This window comes from Pongo pygmaeus, chromosome 1 (assembly GCF_028885625.2).
Source record: "Pongo pygmaeus isolate AG05252 chromosome 1, NHGRI_mPonPyg2-v2.0_pri, whole genome shotgun sequence".
NCBI classification, from domain to species: Eukaryota; Metazoa; Chordata; class Mammalia; order Primates; family Hominidae; genus Pongo; species Pongo pygmaeus.
In genome coordinates this window covers 210,449,354-210,464,936 of record NC_072373.2, presented here as the reverse complement: position 1 = coordinate 210,464,936, position 15,583 = coordinate 210,449,354, and the positions used below count along the sequence as shown (strand labels likewise).

At 47.1% G+C, this 15,583-nt stretch overlaps 1 protein-coding gene across 9 annotated transcripts in view; it reads left to right on the top strand.

Annotated features, from left to right (window-relative positions):
• Positions 1-15,583, top strand: part of VWA5B1 (von Willebrand factor A domain containing 5B1) — a 68,514-nt gene that overhangs the window by 32,627 nt on the left and 20,304 nt on the right. For 7 of the 9 annotated variants that reach the window (XM_054453649.1, XM_054453613.1, XM_054453622.1 and 4 more), the window contains exons 9-14: positions 4,217-4,327; positions 6,502-6,704; positions 7,191-7,305; positions 9,012-9,197; positions 12,551-12,734; positions 13,889-14,079. In XM_054453649.1, coding sequence (XP_054309624.1) covers positions 4,217-4,327; positions 6,502-6,704; positions 7,191-7,305; positions 9,012-9,197; positions 12,551-12,734; positions 13,889-14,079 — 990 coding nt within the window. The remainder of the gene's footprint in view (positions 1-4,216; positions 4,328-6,501; positions 6,705-7,190; positions 7,306-9,011; positions 9,198-12,550; positions 12,735-13,888; positions 14,080-15,583) is intronic. The other 2 variants (XM_054453640.1, XM_054453630.1) reach the window with 1 other exon arrangement.

Here is a 15,583-nt window from a genome sequence, read left to right as displayed (position 1 = left end):
CAGAGACACCCAAACTCCATTTGCGTCCCCGTAAAAACATGAAGTGGTGTGAGCAGAGGCTGAGCTGGCATCCATTTATAGGGGATGAAGTCATCCGTAGCTGTCCTTTGCATTCTACAAACTTTAGCTAAAACACTCCAGTAGGTACTGAGTGGAGCAGGGCACAGAGAAGAGGGGAAGGGAAGTAACATTTGCTGAGGGTCTGCTATGTGTTGGATATGGTGCTAGCCACTTAACGTGAAGCTTGGTGTCTAATCCAGACAATAAGCTTATGCGTTTGATCCTATTTTTGCCATTTTCCATATAGAAAAGCTGATCTTGAGAGTTTCAGTCACCTGCCCAAGGTCACACGGCCACTGTGGTCTAAGATTAAACCCATGTCTAACTGACTGTTCCCACCACATGACATCAGAGCTTCAGTGGACATGGCCCCTGCCGTCAAGGAAAGTGTAGAATTTGGTAGAAAAGATTTGGTTTCTCTTTTTTTCAAATGCCTGATAGGTGCCAAGCCTTGCCCTTGGCCATCTGGAAAAACAGCAGAATGTAAACACATTTGCTGTCCTCAAGGAGCTGACAGTCAAGAGAGAGGCACAGGCCTGCTAGCCAATCAGAATACATGGGAGCTTGGTCTCCCAGCTAAGGAGAGCTCCTCAGGATGGTGGAAGCAATGGTGATAGAATCCTCCCCCCTCACATTCCAGATGCATTTCCCCTGCCCTCTGCCCCACCCCCAGGAGATTACTGGTCTCCATTGTGGCATTATCCAACACTCCCTTGTATTTTTGATTGTGCAGATGTCTGTCTCTCTGGAGTTATGAACTCATTTAGGAAAAGGGTCATCTATCCTCTCACCTCTCTTTTTCCATGGGGCCTAGCTCTGTGTTTATGCATAAAAAGCCTTCTACCTCTTTACTGATCCCGGTAAAGGATAACTGAGTTCAGGAGAACAAGGAAGGAGGGGGCAAGAACAGAGTGGGGCTCTGCCGTCACCTGAAATTTCATCTTTCCCCCTAATTTGTTCCCAGAGCAAGCTCTTGTTTCCAGGGCAGCAAGCTCAGCAAGGAGAGGAGGGTTGGGTGGGATCTGGGATGCCAGGTATCTCCGTAGGTTTGCTACAGTTGTCTTGAAGTATGACAGAGGAGTCATACACGGGACCCAAGTTCCTGTTTGAGGTCTCATGACACAGGGGTGTAGGGCTGATTGGCACCTTCTTCCCCAACCTGCCCACCATCAAAGGCAAACATTGGAATGAGAAGCTGTCCTTGGTGCTGGAGTGCTGAAGCACGCTCAAGGCCTCTGTGGCCATCTGTATCCCATTCCGCATCTTTATCAGTTCATAAGATGTCTCAGTTACCCTAGAGCATCACAGAAGCATAAACCTAAAACATGCCTTAGGGAGCATTTAATCGATTTTCCTTCCACTTTCCAGGTAAAGAAACTGAGTCGCCAAGAGGCTAAATTCTTTTCCCAGCATCACAGGGCTAGTGAGAGAGCCTGGACCTTCTATATCTTGCTTCAGAGCTTATTTTCCTTGCATTGCTTATGGAGAATTATGCATACTCTTCCACTAAAAAGTTCTCTTCTCTGATGATGTCATCTCTGCTGCATGGCATCATGCCAAAAGCAACACCTGGGTTCCAGGGTCAATTCTGCCACTGATTTGCTCTGTGGCTGTGGACAAGTTGATTCTCAACTCTGGGCTTCATTCATGCTTTCTGTAGAGTGAGAAGGATCAATTCAGGCAGAGTGAACATATGTCACACGTCTCTCGGCTCCCCTCTCCCAAGCCCAGGTAGACATCAATTCAGTAATTGGTCATGACATTTTTTTTCCTGCTGAGCCTGGACTCAGTCTATATCCTTCTCATCCCAGTGCTCCAGGCGGTTACTACCAGTTAAATGGAATTAGTTCATAAATGGAAATCCACTTCCTGGACTGAAAGCCTGTCCAATCTTTGCATTCCGGAATTCTCTGACAATAACTTTCTCTGGCTTTCCTTTCAGTCCTCTTTCTCCTTGGAATCTCTCCTGCCCTTCTCCAGTTCAGTTCACTGAGCTCAAGGTCATGCCTTCACAAATGGCTTTGCACTGGTGCCACCCATTCTGCTAAACATGACCCTTTTAGAGAAAGGCACAGAAATTACTCAGACTACACACCCCTTTCCCCACTGACAATGAGGCCACTGGAAGGTTGCTTGGGTCCTTAATTGTGACCCATCGGGTTGAAGTTTCAGGAAAATCTAGGCTCAGGGAGGAGGGAGAAAATAGAAATCCAAACAGCTTATGCCAAAGGGGAAAGTCCGGCCAATTTAATTTCCTGCAGCTGGTCTCATTCTTCAGCTGCCACTTTTGCTGCCAAAAACATGGCTTTAAAAATTCTAATAGGTGTGAGCGGAGACAATCTGTATGGATCAGCAGAATCTCCTCCTAGCAGGAATATGCATTAGTGACTAATGAAAAAATAAGCAGACATTGACTTCTTTTGTAGAGAAACCAAATGTATTGACGCAAGAAATGAAGAGAGATTGAGAGAACGTTAATGTTAATGTTTGCAGGGTGGGGGATGGGACTGGGGTGTGAATATGTGGAGCCTGGAAATCTGTGTGGTGTAAAAGGTGCCAGAATCCTCTTGCAGCTGTTTTCTTCTAGATCATGAAGGATGACGGCTTCCCTGAAGCCATGCTGAGATCCCTGGGGTACTATCAATAAACAAGATGGGGGACATGGGGGTGAGGGGGAGACAGACATTCATTCCTCTGCCAAGGCAGAGCCAACATGAATAAAAATCTCAGAGCTGTGGGGTTTTTTTGTTTGTTTGTTTGTTTGTTTTTGAGATGAGTCTCGCTCTGTTGCCCAGGCTGGAGTGCAGTGGCGTGATCTCAGCTCTCTGCAGCCTCTGCCTCCCGGGTTCATGCGATTCTCCTGCTTTAGCCTCCTGAGTAGCTGGGATTACAGGCGCGTACCACCACGCCCGACTAATTTTTGTGTTTTTAGTAGAGATGGGTCAGGCTGGTCTCGAACTCCTGACCTCATGATCTGCCTGCCTCCACCTCCCAAAGTGCTCGGATTACAGGCTTGAGTTACTGTGCCCAGCCAGAGCTGTGTTTTTAAAGCCTCTGTCATTAGTCTTAGGTTTTGCAATCCAGTGCAATTCCTTAGCTCTCCTGAGCCTCAGTTTCCTTATCTGTAAAACAGGGTTATTAATATTAATATAGATCTCATTGGGTTAATAATCATAACCATTTACTGAATGTTTACTATGCACCTGGCTGAGGCTCAGAGGGGTGACATAACTTAGAACGTTTAGCACATAGTAATTGCTTGATATTTATCATTGCATTGTATCATAACCATCGTCACCATCATGATCATCATCACCATCAATTTTGCTTCTACTGTCACCTCCACCTCCCTCATTGTCACTGTTTTTTTTCAATCTACCTTTATCAAGGTCTCCTTGTGGGGCATAGTTACATGGGTTATGTTTAGTGTCCATAGACTTTGGAGGCAACGTGACATGGCTTTGAGTCCTGACTCCATTATTTACCTCTGGATGCTCACCAACATGTTACTTCCTCTCTCTGTGCCTCAATCTTCTCTTCCATAAAATGGGGATAAGAGCGTACCTGCCTCGAAGGGTTATGGTGAAGATCAGTGAAGTGATGCATGTAAAGTACATCCTGTGTACCTGACAAATATGAGCTGAAGAGACTGCCCCTGAGGATGTGTCCTTAGTGATGGTTAGGTTGAATCTGATGCAGGTGCCACAGGAGGGCCAGAAGCCATTCCATCCACAGTGTGACCTGGACCAGGCCACTTTCCTCCCTTAGACATCAATTCTGCTTTGGCAGCAGGGAGAGGGTGTTCCCTGCTCTCCCCACCTCTCAGGATCAGGAAGAGGTTAAATGGAACTGGAAAGCCATAAAAGAAAGGCTTTAAGAAATCAGACCTGCTACATGGATAAGTTTGATGATGATGATGATGATGATGATGGTGGTGGTGGTGGTGGTGGTGGTGGTGGTGGTGGCTTTGGTCCAGCCTCTGGTCAGTGTCAGCAGATTTCTTGATATGAGGGAAAAGGAGTTGCTGGGTGCAGACAGGGGAGGGTAAGGTCTGTTTGGAGGCTGCTTCTGTGCTGGGAAAGGGAATATTGGAGTGTAGTGGCTGAGTGACAAGAACTCTTTCCTGAATCCTGAAAACCCCTTTCTCTCCTGCCAGGATGCCATGTTGGTGGCCCTTAAGAGCCTCATGCCAGCCTGCCTCTTCAATATCATTGAGTTTGGATCCACATTTAAGAGCCTTTTTCCTTCCAGCCAGACCTACAGTGAGGTAATGAGGGGGCAAGGCTGGGACCAGGAGGGTGGTGCATGGTGGGGAGCAGAGGAAAGGAGGGAAAGGGGAAAAAGTAGTTAAAACCCTAGTGCTGACCTCAGAAGGTGCCTACCCACAGAGAACCCAGATCACACGCGGGGGCAGAGAACTAAAGAGAAGCTATCCCTGTTGGGACATTTTTCTGACATCTCAGCCTTCTGACATCCCCCCCTCTTTAGAATCAAACAATATTTTGGGCAAAGTGTGTGTGTGTACAGAGATGAGGTACAGAAAGTGGGTAGAGAGAGGACATAGCCCAGGCCTGCCACTCACTGAAGCCTCCGTTTCACAAGGATGATGGACGCATGCAAGGTTGAGCTAAGGAAGCGGATGATAAGGAGTAGGGGAGTGAATAGGTGGTTGAGTGGGCGTGGCAGTGGGCTAAGAATGGAACTCACAAGGCTCAAGATACTGTGTGAAACAAGAAGGCTGTGGCCCCAGCAGCATGTTCAAAATTGGAGCATCCTACCCAGATCTAAGAAGAGGAAGAGAGGGAGGGAGGAAGGAAGGAAAGGAGGGAGGAAGGACAAGCAAATGGGACACTTTTCAACTAAAAATAATGTTATGAGTTTTAAAAATACAAGAATAATATATGTTGCATGTGCTTGTAATCTCAGCTACTCGGGAGGTTGAGGTGGGAGAGTCGCTTGAGCCTAGGAGCTTTGAGTCCAGCCTGGGCAGCACAGTGATACCTCATTTCTACAAACAATGACAACAACAAAAGAATAATATGTATTGATCGTTCCACAATTTTTAAATGTACATATTAAAAACAAAATTTGTTTAAAAATCTCCTGTGATTATGTCAGTCAGGAAAGAGGAAGAAAAGACACTGCTAAGAGCTTAGTATGAATCCTTCCAGCCCTTGTTCTATGCATTTACACACATTTTCAATAAAGATAGGATTAGGCCTTCCATACTGTTCTGTAACCTACTTTTCTAACGCAGCAGTCTATCATGAATGTATTTCCATGCCAGTAAGTATTAATCTTTAATGTAACTGTAATGGCTTCCTAGTATTTCACTACACGGATAGATTGGGACTTATTTAACAAAACCCCTGCAGTCAAGCATTAAAGTTCTTCCCATTTTATTTAGTCATCTTTGTATCACAGATTTTGCATGCATCTTTAATTATTCCCTTAGGATTAATTCCTAGTCTTGCTGGCTCAAAAGCTACACATACATCTTAAGACTTTTGATACATGCCATTACTGCTTTTTTTTTTTTCTTTTTTCTTTTCCCTTTTTTTTTTTTTTTTTTTTTTTTGAGATGGAGTCTCTCTTTCTCTGTCACCCAGGCTGGAGTGCAGTGGTGCGATCTTGATCTTGGCTCACTGCAACCTCTGCCTCTCAGGTTCAAGCGATTCTCCTGCCTCAGCCTCCCAAGTAGCTAGGATTACAGGCATGCACCACCACACCTAACTAATTTTTGTATTTTTAATAAAGACAGGTTTCCACCATTTTGGCCAGGCTGGTCTCGAATTCCTGACCTCAAGTGATCCACCTGCCTTGACTTCCCAAACATGCTGTTACTTCTAAGTCCCGTCCAAGAGTGGATGTTGAAACAGCATCCCCCTGAGCAAGGAGGAGGAAGTCACCATATCCAGCGGGAATTTACTCTTGCTGCAAATGACATCCATTCTTGGCCAGTTGGGACCCACACAGTTGGTCCAGAGCCAGGAAATCTGAAGCCTGGATTAGAGAAATGATTTTCTCAAAATGTCATAGGGGGCTGGTGCCAGAGTCGGTCTCTGGACTCAGATCTTAAGATTCCTAGTCCAGTGCTCTTTCCATCACACCATCCACCTCCCTCATTAGAAAAAGAAACCTCATGTATGCTAAGGAATCAGGGGTTTAATGTGTTTCAGGAGGGCTTCTATTTTTAAAGGAGAACCCAGAAAGGACAACTGGTTGGTGTTTCAGGCATTGGTAGGGGATACTGTTGAGCAGGATGACACCAAATGAGTGGCCCCCCATCCTTCCTGTGAGTGTGGGCAGGGATGAAATTGGGACCATGGGTCAACTCTGGTGAGGCTAAAAGAAGATCTAGGGAAACAGAGACCTCTTCCTTAGGTGGTCTAGAGTCTCTGTGCCATACGGTGACCCTGAGGACTGTCTGCTTCTCTGCAGGAGAGCTTGGCCATGGCTTGTGATGACATCCAGAAAATGAAGGCTGACATGGGTGGGACCAACATCCTTTCCCCTCTCAAATGGGTCATCAGGCAGCCAGTGCACCGAGGCCACCCACGGCTCCTCTTCCTGATCACAGATGGCGCTGTCAACAACACAGGGAAGGTGCTGGAGCTGTTGCGAAATCACGCCTTCTCCACCAGGTCGGCCTTGGCTGAGGGTCTAGCCTCAGTGACTCCAGGCTGCCAGGGCTAGGGCACCAGAGCCCAAGGGCAATGTGGAAAATGCCAGAGGGAGAGGACAGGACCCACAATTCCCACAGGGCTTTGCTTCCAAGATAGTGTGGGCTGATTTCAAAGTTCACCTTTTTCCCTCTCAAGTTCTGAATGGGTGAGCTACCCATGTCTCTGCACACGACTCACAAGAGCAGCCCAGGGAGAGGTCCCACAGCCAAGGAAGAGGCTGCTCCCACTCTGTGCTAGGTGGGAATTGATGGACTGTCTGTGAGTGAATTGATGGATGTGTATGTGGGTACCCCAGATGGCCCCTCTTCCTTCTCCCTCTCCCTCTACCTGAAGATAGAGCCAGCTCCAAGATCCTGCTAGGCCATGCTCTGTCCCTTTCTGCATCAGGAGACAAAGATGCAGAGAGGATAGGACGTAGCAGCCTCTCTTCTCCCCTTCCCCCAGGTGCTATAGCTTTGGAATTGGACCCAACGTCTGCCACAGACTGGTGAAAGGGCTGGCATCTGTGTCCAAGGGCAGTGCTGAGTTCCTGATGGAGGGGGAGCGGCTGCAACCCAAGGTAGGCAGCAGAACCCATGCAGTCCCTTCTGGTGCTGGAATCTCAGAGGCCCAAACCAGTTATATGGCAACTCAGTGGTGGAGCTGGGATGACACTCCAAATCTGAGCTCTTCACTAGGCCACACTGCATCCCAATGAGAACCAGAGACTTGCAAGCCACAGAACAGGCAACTCTTGAAGCAATGCCAGGACGCTAGATCCCCTGGTCTCCAGCCACTGGACACACACTCCATCCACTGCTGGACAAGATGAGGCTCCTGAAAAAGCTACCACCTATATGGATTGTAGTTGTGTTTGAGGTCCATATCTGGATGCATTCCTGATGATGACAAAAGGTGGCTCAGAAGAATCTAAAGAACCCAGAAATAAAAGAGGCTATAGTCTTCTTTCCATGTCCTGCACATTTGACACAAATAATCTAACCCTTAGAAAATCCCCTTGTCAGTCCAGTAAACAAAGATGGGCTGGGATTAAGAGTGAAGATGTTTATGGGGGATAGTGTTTATGAAAGGTGGAAGAGGAGGAAGCAGGAAGAAAAACTCTTCAGGCCAAGAGGCCGATCCAACAGCTGTGAAAGGAAAATGGGAGCAGAATTGGGCAAGAGAGCCTCAGACTGTGATGCCCTGGCAAGGTCTCAGCCATCTAGCGGGGAGCTCTGGAGCAAAGGTTGCCCATCAAAGTCTGTGATGTGCTGAAATTTCCAGGCTCTAGTATCCCTGCCATGTTGAATCATTGACTTGGGGCTTCCAGGGAGAGATATGGTCTTGGCTCAAAAGCTGGGGTGCTGCATCTGGAAGCTGTCACCTAACTGCATTTCTTGCAGCAAGAAGGCATGGTCTTTCTTGAAGAGAGATTTGAAAGCTCACCTCTATACTTGCCACAACCCCCAAGTCATTTTCTCCAGTACCGAACATCCAAGGAAATCAGTCTAGGTGATGACAACAGCTGTCATTTACTAAACCCCTACCATATGGCAAACACTTCAAATTCAGTATTGCAAATAATCCTTCAGCTACACCCTCCTACTTTAACAGAAGGGAAAACTGAGGCCCAGAGAGGTAAATGAATTTGCTCAAGATCATTATTCAGTCCATGGTTTGACCCAAACCTGTGTGCCCCTGGGCTAGTCACAGCCCTACTTTGAGCCTCAGATTTTCTCATTTATAAAATGCTAAACTGGCCAGGTGTGCAGTGGCTCACGCCTGTAATCCCAGTACTTTGGGAGGCCTAGGCAGGTGGATCACTTAAGGCCAAGAGTTTGAGACCAGCCTGGCCAATTTGGTGAAACCCCGTCTCTACTAAAAATACAAAAATTAGCTGGGCATGATGGCGGGTGCCTGTAATCCCAGCTACTCAGGAGGCTGAGGCAGGAGAATCACTCGAACCCAAGAGGTGGAGGTTGCACTGAGCCGAGGTCATGCCACTGCACTCCAGCCTGGGTGACAGAGCCAAACTCTGCCTCAAAATAAAATAAAATAAAATAAAAATGCTAAGCTTAGAAAAGATGACAGCAAAGATGCTCTCCAACTCTGACATTCTATGAGTCTAAGAAGCTCAGAAGTGTGCTCACTGCTAGGCAAGTCACCACAAGGCCTGCTGTCCCCTCTTCCCTGCTCCCACTCCCCACTAAGCTGATACTTACATGATCTTCCATACACATCTCTTCTCACACATCCCCCAATCTGCATTCTGATCCTGCCCTACAGATGGTCAAATCCTTGAAGAAGGCCATGGCCCCAGTCCTAAGCGATGTGACTGTGGAGTGGATCTTCCCTGAGACCACTGAGGTCCTGGTCTCACCCATCAGCACCAGCTCCCTCTTTCCTGGAGAACGGCTGGTGGGGTATGGCATTGTATGTGATGCTTTTTTGCACATCTCCAATCCCAGATCTGTAAGTATCCTAGAAACTCCAGGGGTTCGTGGGGGCCCAGAACCCATGCCTACAAATCATCCTTAGCTGGAAAGACTATTTGTGACAGCTAGAAACTAATTGGAATTGGGTTTACAGTTGTGGGTTTACAGTTTTCCCAGTTGTGGGTTTACAGTTGCCAGGCCACAGGCATTCAGTCACAGTGGCATGGCTAAGGTAGATGCCACCATCTCAAAAATGTGGTTCTTAAAACCCCTGCAGTAGAACCACTTGAAGAACTTGTTTAAAATGCAGAGCTTTGGGAGGCCAAGGCAGGAAGATCATTTGAGGTCAGGAACTTGAGATCAGCCTGGCCAACAGGTTGAAACCCCGTTCTCTACTAAAATGTAACAAAATTAGATTGGCATGGTGGCAGGCACCTGTAATCCCAGCTACTCAGGAGGCTGAGGCATGAGAATCACTTGAACTCGGGAGGCGGAGTTTGCAGTGAGCCAAGATCGTGCCATTGCACTCCAGCCTGGGCGACAGAGCGAGACTCCGTCTCAAAAGAAAAAAAAATGCAGAGCCCTAGCTTCCACCCAGGTCAGTTGAATAAGAATCCCCTAGGATAAAGCCCAGGAAACTGCATTTTACATAATTTCCCCTAAGTGATATGGTGCACACTTTAGTTCAAGAACAAATGCACTCAGATTTCCTTCTCCACACACTCTAGTAAGCTCATATCTCCTTAGATGAGTTTGTGTTTTATTTCTTTACGTGGATGATTCCCTTGTCTGTGGTGGCAGAAGTGGGATGAAAGCCAAGAACTGAAAGGGAGGTGAAATTCATGCTAAAATGTGAGAGATTGCCAAAGAAGCTGTTTCCTCACCTATCTTTCCTCTTTCGTGAGTCTGTCCACTCTCTCTAAAGGATTTCTCATCTTGTTTTGTTTTTCAAAAAAGAAGTCACAGACTCAATGCCCAGAGAAATTGGGCAGGTGTGGAATGAATGAAACGGACTTGGTGTAAAAATAAAAGGGGCCAATGCTGTGATGGATAGCAGTTACCACTGAGCTCACAGTTGGAAAGGCAATAGGGAGTGGTGAAGAATATGGCAAACTGGATGGCACACGCCCTGTCTAAACTGGGCAGCCCCTACGCAGCCCTAACAAAGTGTCATCATGCAGAAATGTGAGCCCTATGTTAAACGTGTGTCGCATTTTTCAGGAGAAATTGGAACTTTATGTGAAAGCTCCAGATTTTTTAATGTTATGAAATGTTTTCAGAACTGTGATCAGGTTAATGGTTAATGTGTTATGGAAAATGGAGTGTTCGGCTGCAGAGAGAAAATGCTAAACAAAATGCTGGCTAAGTCCTTGCGGCCTTTCTGGGAGGTCTAGAAAGCACCAGTTCATCAACAGGCCCTCCCACTAGAAGGGACTGGACGCAGTCATCAAATTCATTCTCCTTTGCTTACTCAATACTGGCAACGTTTGCCCTGCTACTGGTAGGGATAAAGAGGACTTTCACATATTGTTGGTGTAAATATAACTTGCCACAGCCCTCCTGGGAAGCAACCTAGAAATAACTAATAAAATTAGAGATAGGCCGGGCACGATGGCTCACGCCTATAATCCCAGCACTTTGGGAGGCTGAGGCAGGTGGATCACCTGAGGTCAAGAGTTCGAGACCAGCCTGGCCAACATGGTGAAACCCCATCTCTACTCAAAATACAAAAATTAGCCAGGCGTGGCGTCAGGCACCTGCAACCCCAGCTACTCGGGAGGCTGAGGCAGGAGAATCACTTGAACCTGGGAGACAGAGGTTGCAGTGAGCCAAGATCATGCCACTGCACTCCAGCCTGGGGGACAGGGTGAGACTCTGTCTCCAAGAAAAAAAAATCAGAGATACATAAACCTTTCAACCCAGAAATCCTTCTCCTAGGAGTCTAGCCCATAAAAATAAAAGTGACGTAATGGATTTATGTCCAAGGATTTATTGTAGTATTTTTTATGGTGAGAAAAATAAATGGCCACAAACTGAATGCTTAACAACAAGGAGTGGTAAAATATTGTGCAGTCAAATGCTCAAAAGAATGGTTGAGGCCAGGCATGGTGGCTCACACCTGTAATCCCAGCACTTTGGGAGGCCAAGGTAGGTGCCTGGCTTGAGGCCAGGAGTTCAAGACCAGCCTGGGCAACCTAGTGAGACCACTTCTCTACAAAATATAAAAACTAAAAAATTAGCCAGATGTGGTGGCATATGCTTGTAGTCCCAACTACTCTGGAAGCTGAGGCGGGAGGATTGCTCAAGCCCAGGAGTTGGAGGCTGCAGTGAACTGATGATGCCACTGCACTCCAGCCTATGTGCAGTGTGGAGACCCTATCTCTAAACAAACAAACAGAAAATAATAGTTGAAATGCAGAATTTCCAAAATGTTTTAAGTGCAAAATTCAAGATACTGATAAGTGTGAGCAGTATAGCAAAGTTTTTATGAAACAAAACATGACCCCCAACACCTGATGTGTTATTTATACATAGAGGTGACCCTTGAACAATGTGGAAGTTAGGGATACCGACCCCCCATGCGGTCAAAATTTCACATATGACATTTGACTCTCTAAAAGCTTAACTACTAATAGCCTACTGTTGGCTGGAGGCTTTACTGATAACATAAACAGTCAATTAACACATATTTTGTGGGTCATATGTATTATTGGGTCATATGTATTATATGCTGTATTCTTACAATAAAGTATGCTAGAGAAAATAAAATGTTTTTGAGAAAATCATAAGGAAGAGAAAATACATTTACTATTCATTAAGTGGAAGTGGATCATCATAAAGGTCTTCGTCGTCATTGTCTTGACATTGAGTGGCAAAGGTGGAGGGGTTGGTCTTGCTGTCTCAGAGGTGATAGAAGGGAATAAATGGAGGAGGTGGAAGGAGAGGCAAGAGAAGCCGACACTCAGTATAACTTTTATTGAAAAGAATCTGCATATAAATGGACCCACACAGTTAAAGCTTGTGTTGATCAAGGGTGAACTGTATATTTATATCGGGGAGAATGGAATGGAAGGAACAGATGGTTTATTTTGTTAATTTCGGTTACCTATTTGGAGACAGGAGTGGCATTTAGACTTACATTAAAAAAAATTTAATTAGGTCAATAATTAAAAACATAAACAACCTAAGTGTTATGAAACGATAATTCCATTCACCATCTCTTGAATAGAAGTTTGTCTCAATTCCCTAAGCAAACACAAAGCTTTCCTACTGAGCTGTTTCTTCAGAGATGAAAACCCCACCACCTCTGCTCACACCCCTTGTTCCCTGCAGAAGTCCCTCCTGACACCTAGCCTCACTCCTAGCCCTCTTTTCTGTTTCTCCCTCCAGGACAAGAGGCACCGGTACAGCATGCTGCACTCTCAGGAGTCTGGCAGCTCTGTCTTCTACCACTCTCAGGATGAGGGACCTGGACCAGAAGGTGGAGACTGTGCCAAGAACTCGGGGGCACCCTTCATCCTAGGGCAGGCCAAAAATGCCCGGCTAGTCAGCGGAGACTCCACCACCAAGCAAGGTTGGTCTGCGGCTCTACTGATTGCTGCCTTACATTGAGCACTTACTATGTGCTAAGCACTTGGTAAAAACCACCTCATTGAATAGTTAGCAGTTGCAGAGGTGGTTACTGTTATACCCAGTTTACAGATGAGGAAATTGAGACTTGGAGAATTTGAGCAACTTGGCTAAGCTCATAGAGCAATAGGTAGAGTACAAACAGTCTGGATCTATCTGACTCCAAAGCCTCGTTATGATGTTAGTTTCCATTCAAAGGGTACTTATCGATTCCTTACTAAGGTTAGGGGCTGAGAGCAACGTGGGAAGCAAAGATGACTCAGATACGTCCCCTGCCCTTCTGGAGCTTTCCACATAGTGAGAGATACATCTGGCACTAACTGATAGAAAGCAGAGTGACAGGGTGCCAGGGACCCCTAGAAAATTTAACAAACTATGGGAATCCCAGGAGAAATGAGCACATATGCTAGAGGATATCCACAAAGACTTCACAAGGGGACTGCTTCTTAGAGGTGGGAAGGGAGAGGATGTTCCAGGCAGCAGAAACTGCCTGAGCAGCAATGTGGAGAGCATGACACTTAGAAAGCACACACACAATTGGCTTCTGATCTAGTGTGTTTGACCCACTTTGTACCTTTTATTTTATTTTTTATTTTTGAGGCAGAGTCTCGCTCTGTCACCCAGGCTGGAGTGCAGTGGCACGATCTCGGTTCACTGCAAACTCCACCTTCTGGATTCAAGCAATTCTCATGCCTCAGCCTCCCGAATAGCTGGGACTACAGGCGCATACTACCATGCCTGGCTAATTTTCTTATTTTTTGTAGAGACGGGGTTTCGCCATGTTGCCCAGGCTGTTCTGGAACTCCTGGCCTCAAATGATCCACCCACCTCGGCTTCCCACAGAGCTGGGACGACAGGCGTGAGCCACCACACCCAGCCACATTGTACTTTTTAAAAGAAGCAGCAGGGAGAGTAGCTGGGAAGCTAGACTAGGGCCAGATCCGGAGAGGCTTTGGATGCCAGGGGAGGCACCTGCACATATTTCAGTAGGCCAGAGGTGGAGAACGTGAGGAGCTGCCAAACAAGAAAGGGGGATGCAAGCCCCACTCTTTCCCTGCTGTCCCACTCTGATGGTTCCCCATCACTATCCCTGTCCAGATCTGAACCTCTCTCAGCGACGGAGGGCATACAGCACCAACCAGATCACCAATCACAAGCCCCTCCCAAGAGCCACCACGGCAAGTGACCCCATGCCAGCTGCCAAGAGATACCCACTGCGGAAAGCCAGGCTGCAGGACCTCACCAACCAGACCAGCCTGGATGTCCAGCGGTGGCAGATTGATTTGCAGGTACCCAAGCAGGACAGGTTAGGGAGGAGCTGGGGAAGGCGACAGGTAGGGGAGAGCTGTGCCCCCTGCTTCAACCACAGGACGTGGCCATCCACAACTTACACTGCCAAGTGAGTCACTCCCTCTTTCCTTCCCTAGGCCTTCATCTGCCTTACCTCCGAGGACACCTTTCAAATCAGGACACCCACCAGTCAATAAGCTCACTCATTCCCTGCACACACACTGCCCAGTTGGCAAGGAACATTTGCATGTGCTCTTTCATTTGACTTTACAGCACCCCTGGGGGAGGAGAGAGTTTAGGGGCCCACCTTGGCTCAGTACAGATGTGGAAATTGAGAGCCAGAGAGGTTGGGCACTTATCCAAGGTCACACAGCCAGTCAGAGGATTGCAACCTGTCTGACCTTTGAAGGACCCCCTGCCTTCAAAGCCTTTTATTCCCCCTCATTAGACTGCACCTCTTACAAATTCCAGGGGATATACATTTACCCAGGGCAGAGAGGTTTTTTTGTTTATTTGTTTGTTTGTTTGTTTGTTGAGACAGAGTCTCGCTCTGTTGCCCGGGCTGGAGTGCAGTGGTGCCATCTCAGCTCACTGCAACCTCCACCTCCTGGGTTCAAGCAATTCTCATGCCTCAGCCTCCCAAGTAGCTGGGATTACAGGCGTGTGCCACCACGCCTGGCTAACTTTTGTATTTTATTTACTTATTTATTTATTTATTTTTGAGATGGAGTTTTGCTCTTGTTGCCCAGGCTGGAGTGCAATGGCACAGTCTCGGCTCACTGCAACCTCTGCCTCCTGGGTTCAAGCGATTCTCCTGCCTCAGCCTCCTGAGTAGCTGAAATTACAGGCACGTACCGCTATGCCTGGCTAATTTTTGTATTTTTAGTAGAGACAGGGTTTCACCATGTTGGCCAGGCTGGTCTCAAACTCCTGGCCTCAGGTGATCCACCTGCCTCAAACTCCCAAAGTTTGAGGATTACAAGTGTGGGCCACCACACCTGGCCTGATTTTTGTATTTTTAGTAGAGACAGGGTTTTGCCATATTGCCCAGGCTGGTCTTGAACTCCTGGGCTCAAGCAATCTGCCTGCCTCGGCCTCCCAAAGGTCTGGGATTACAGAAGTGAGCCACCGTGCCTGGCAGCAGAGAGAATTTGAGAGTTAGAGAGCCACAGCTAGGCCAGGGTTTCTCAGCCTCAGCACCATGGACACGATAATTTTATATTTGGGGGCAATTCTGTGCACTGTAGAATGTTTGGCAGCATCCCTTGGCCTCTGCCCACTAGAGGCCAGGAACAAATATCATCCCCAATCATGACAACCAAAAATGTCTGCAGACACTGCCAAATGTTCCCTGGGGAGCTAAATCACCTGGCTGAGCACCATTGTCCTAAACCAAATTGTGGTTTAATCCATTTTATTCAGAATGGGCTTGGCCGGGCACGGTGGCTCATGCCTGTAATCTCAGCACTTTAGGAGGCCAAGGCAGGCAGATCGTGTGAGCCC